This window comes from Talpa europaea (genome assembly GCF_964194135.1).
Source record: "Talpa europaea genome assembly, chromosome: X".
NCBI classification, from domain to species: Eukaryota; Metazoa; Chordata; class Mammalia; order Eulipotyphla; family Talpidae; genus Talpa; species Talpa europaea.
The window spans coordinates 63,616,294-63,618,382 of NC_140081.1; the positions used below are offsets into that span (position 1 = coordinate 63,616,294).

The 2,089-nt window shown below is 39.2% G+C and overlaps 1 protein-coding gene across 1 annotated transcript; it reads right to left on the reverse strand.

The window, feature by feature from the left end:
* Positions 1–329: 329 nt before the first annotated feature.
* On the reverse strand, positions 330–957 carry RAB9B (RAB9B, member RAS oncogene family; the record flags this gene model as incomplete). Its single annotated transcript, XM_084259095.1, has 1 exon — positions 330–957. Exon 1 carries the CDS (start codon positions 933–935, stop codon positions 330–332), a length of 606 nt encoding a protein of 201 aa, XP_084115221.1. The 5' UTR covers positions 936–957.
* Positions 958–2,089: the final 1,132 nt, after the last annotated feature.

Below are 2,089 nucleotides of genomic sequence, written 5' to 3' on the forward strand. Positions count from 1 at the left end.
CCTTCATGCGACTGGGTGCTAAGTTTAAACTGTGATTTGAAAAAATATTGAAGTCCCTCAGGACTAAAGCTTTCTAAACATCCTGATACACACAAGGAGGAAATAGTAGATATCACGCAAAATACACTTGATAAAGCTTTTTTTAAATCGCTCTACAACTTCAATCTGAAAGGCTTTGCTTCACAATCACAACTTAGTCTCGTACCCCTTTGTGTGTGTGCATGTGTGTGTATGTGTATGTGTGTGTGTGCACACTCTTAGATGGGCACAATTATTCTTACACTACTGACTGATCAATTTGGGGCACATTTTTTAAAGGCTTTCTACTTTTAACAGCATGAAGATCCTGCTTTGGAGCCACTGTTCAAGTCAATAGTGTGACCTAACATGCAGTGCTCCAGCTGTTCCTCCACAGCCAACACCTGCCTGACAGCTTCTTCAAAGGCCACTGTCACATTAGTATCATCTTTGGCACTTGTTTCTAAATAAGGGTAATCCCCATTCTCCATGCACCAGGCTTGTGCCTCCTCAGTAGTCACCTGCCTATCCTCTTTGTCTACCTTGTTACCCAGAACTACAAAAGGGAAGTGCTCAGGGTCTTTCACATCTGCATAGTAGATGAATTCTTTCTGCCAGTTACCAAGGTTCTCAAAGCTCTGCCGGTCATCCACACTGAAGGTCAAGAGGCAGCAGTCTGCTCCTCTGTAGAAGGGTGTCCTGAGGCTCTTGAAACGTTCTTGTCCTGCAGTGTCCCAAATCTGGAGCGTTACAAAGCGTCCATCTACCTCCAAATCTCGATTTAAGAACTCTACCCCTATGGTGTGAAAAGCCTGGGAGTCAAATTTATTGGTTACATAACGGTTCATAAGGGAGCTCTTTCCAACTCCACCATCACCTAAGAGAATGACCTTTAAGAGCAGAGATTTCCCACTCATTGTTGCAGCACCAGATGGGAAGGACCTTATAAAAGAGAACCTGAAAGAAAGAAAGAAAGAAAGAAAGAAAGAAAGAAAGAAAGAAAGAAAGAAAGAAAGAAAGAAAGAAAGAAAGAAAGAGAGAGAGAAAGAGAGAGATGGAGGAAAAACAGTTAAACCTGACTGAAATCAACCATGTAGTAAATATCAATGAATTATGAGGACTTCTAATTTGACTTCTCTTGATTCATGCTCATTGATATAGTACAGCAGAAGGAATAAAACTCTTTTGGCATAAGGGGGAAAATAGGTCTTGTTTTGCTGAGGTCTCTTGTCTGTGCCAAGAAAATGGCTGAATGCCATGGGTAAAAGGACTAGCAGATGGCATTGTAATTTGGTTCAGTTCTGACCCTATTCTAGGGAAGAGAGCCTAGAACAGAAATGCCACTCAAATGTATAATCATATTCGTTTCTGATTTGGACACCTCAAACAGGAGGCAAATCCAGGGTTTGAAATTTGTTCCCAGTGGTCTTAAGAATTATTCAGAGGAAGCTGTGTAAGCTTGATTCTGTTAGTACAAGTTTGGGCTAGAAGTTTGGGCTGGACCCCTGAACTTAAAAGAGAGAAAAGGTCAGCTTGCCCCATTATACTTGCATTGATATGTATACCCTGACAAGTAAAAAATCATCCTAATCATTTGTACTCTGAACACTGGCACTTAAGTTGCTGCTACACCATTATAATAGCTGTCTTTCCAGAAGGAAATCTTGAATAGCTTATTCATTTTTGGAATTAGGTACCTATTCCATAGCAGCACCAATGAAAACACACTATGAACTCAAAAATACTAATAACTACACAGTCCCCTTCTTGTTGCCTTCATACTGTATCATGTATCATAAACATGGACTATCTGGACTGCATCTTAAAATAAAAGGATCAAAGTTTACTGAACAACTACTTGGTATTAGATTCTCAAAAGTGATGTTAATTGGATGTTATTTATGCAAGAGACTCAAAGAGATGAAAACTAAACACTAATTAAAATAGTGCACGCAGAAAAATTTTGGAAGCGCACAGATTTGAAATGCAATTTGAAAAACCCTTCAGTAGTCATTAAAATTATGTTGGTGTGCATGTGTACTTACTAATTATATATTTTTCTAAACATTCA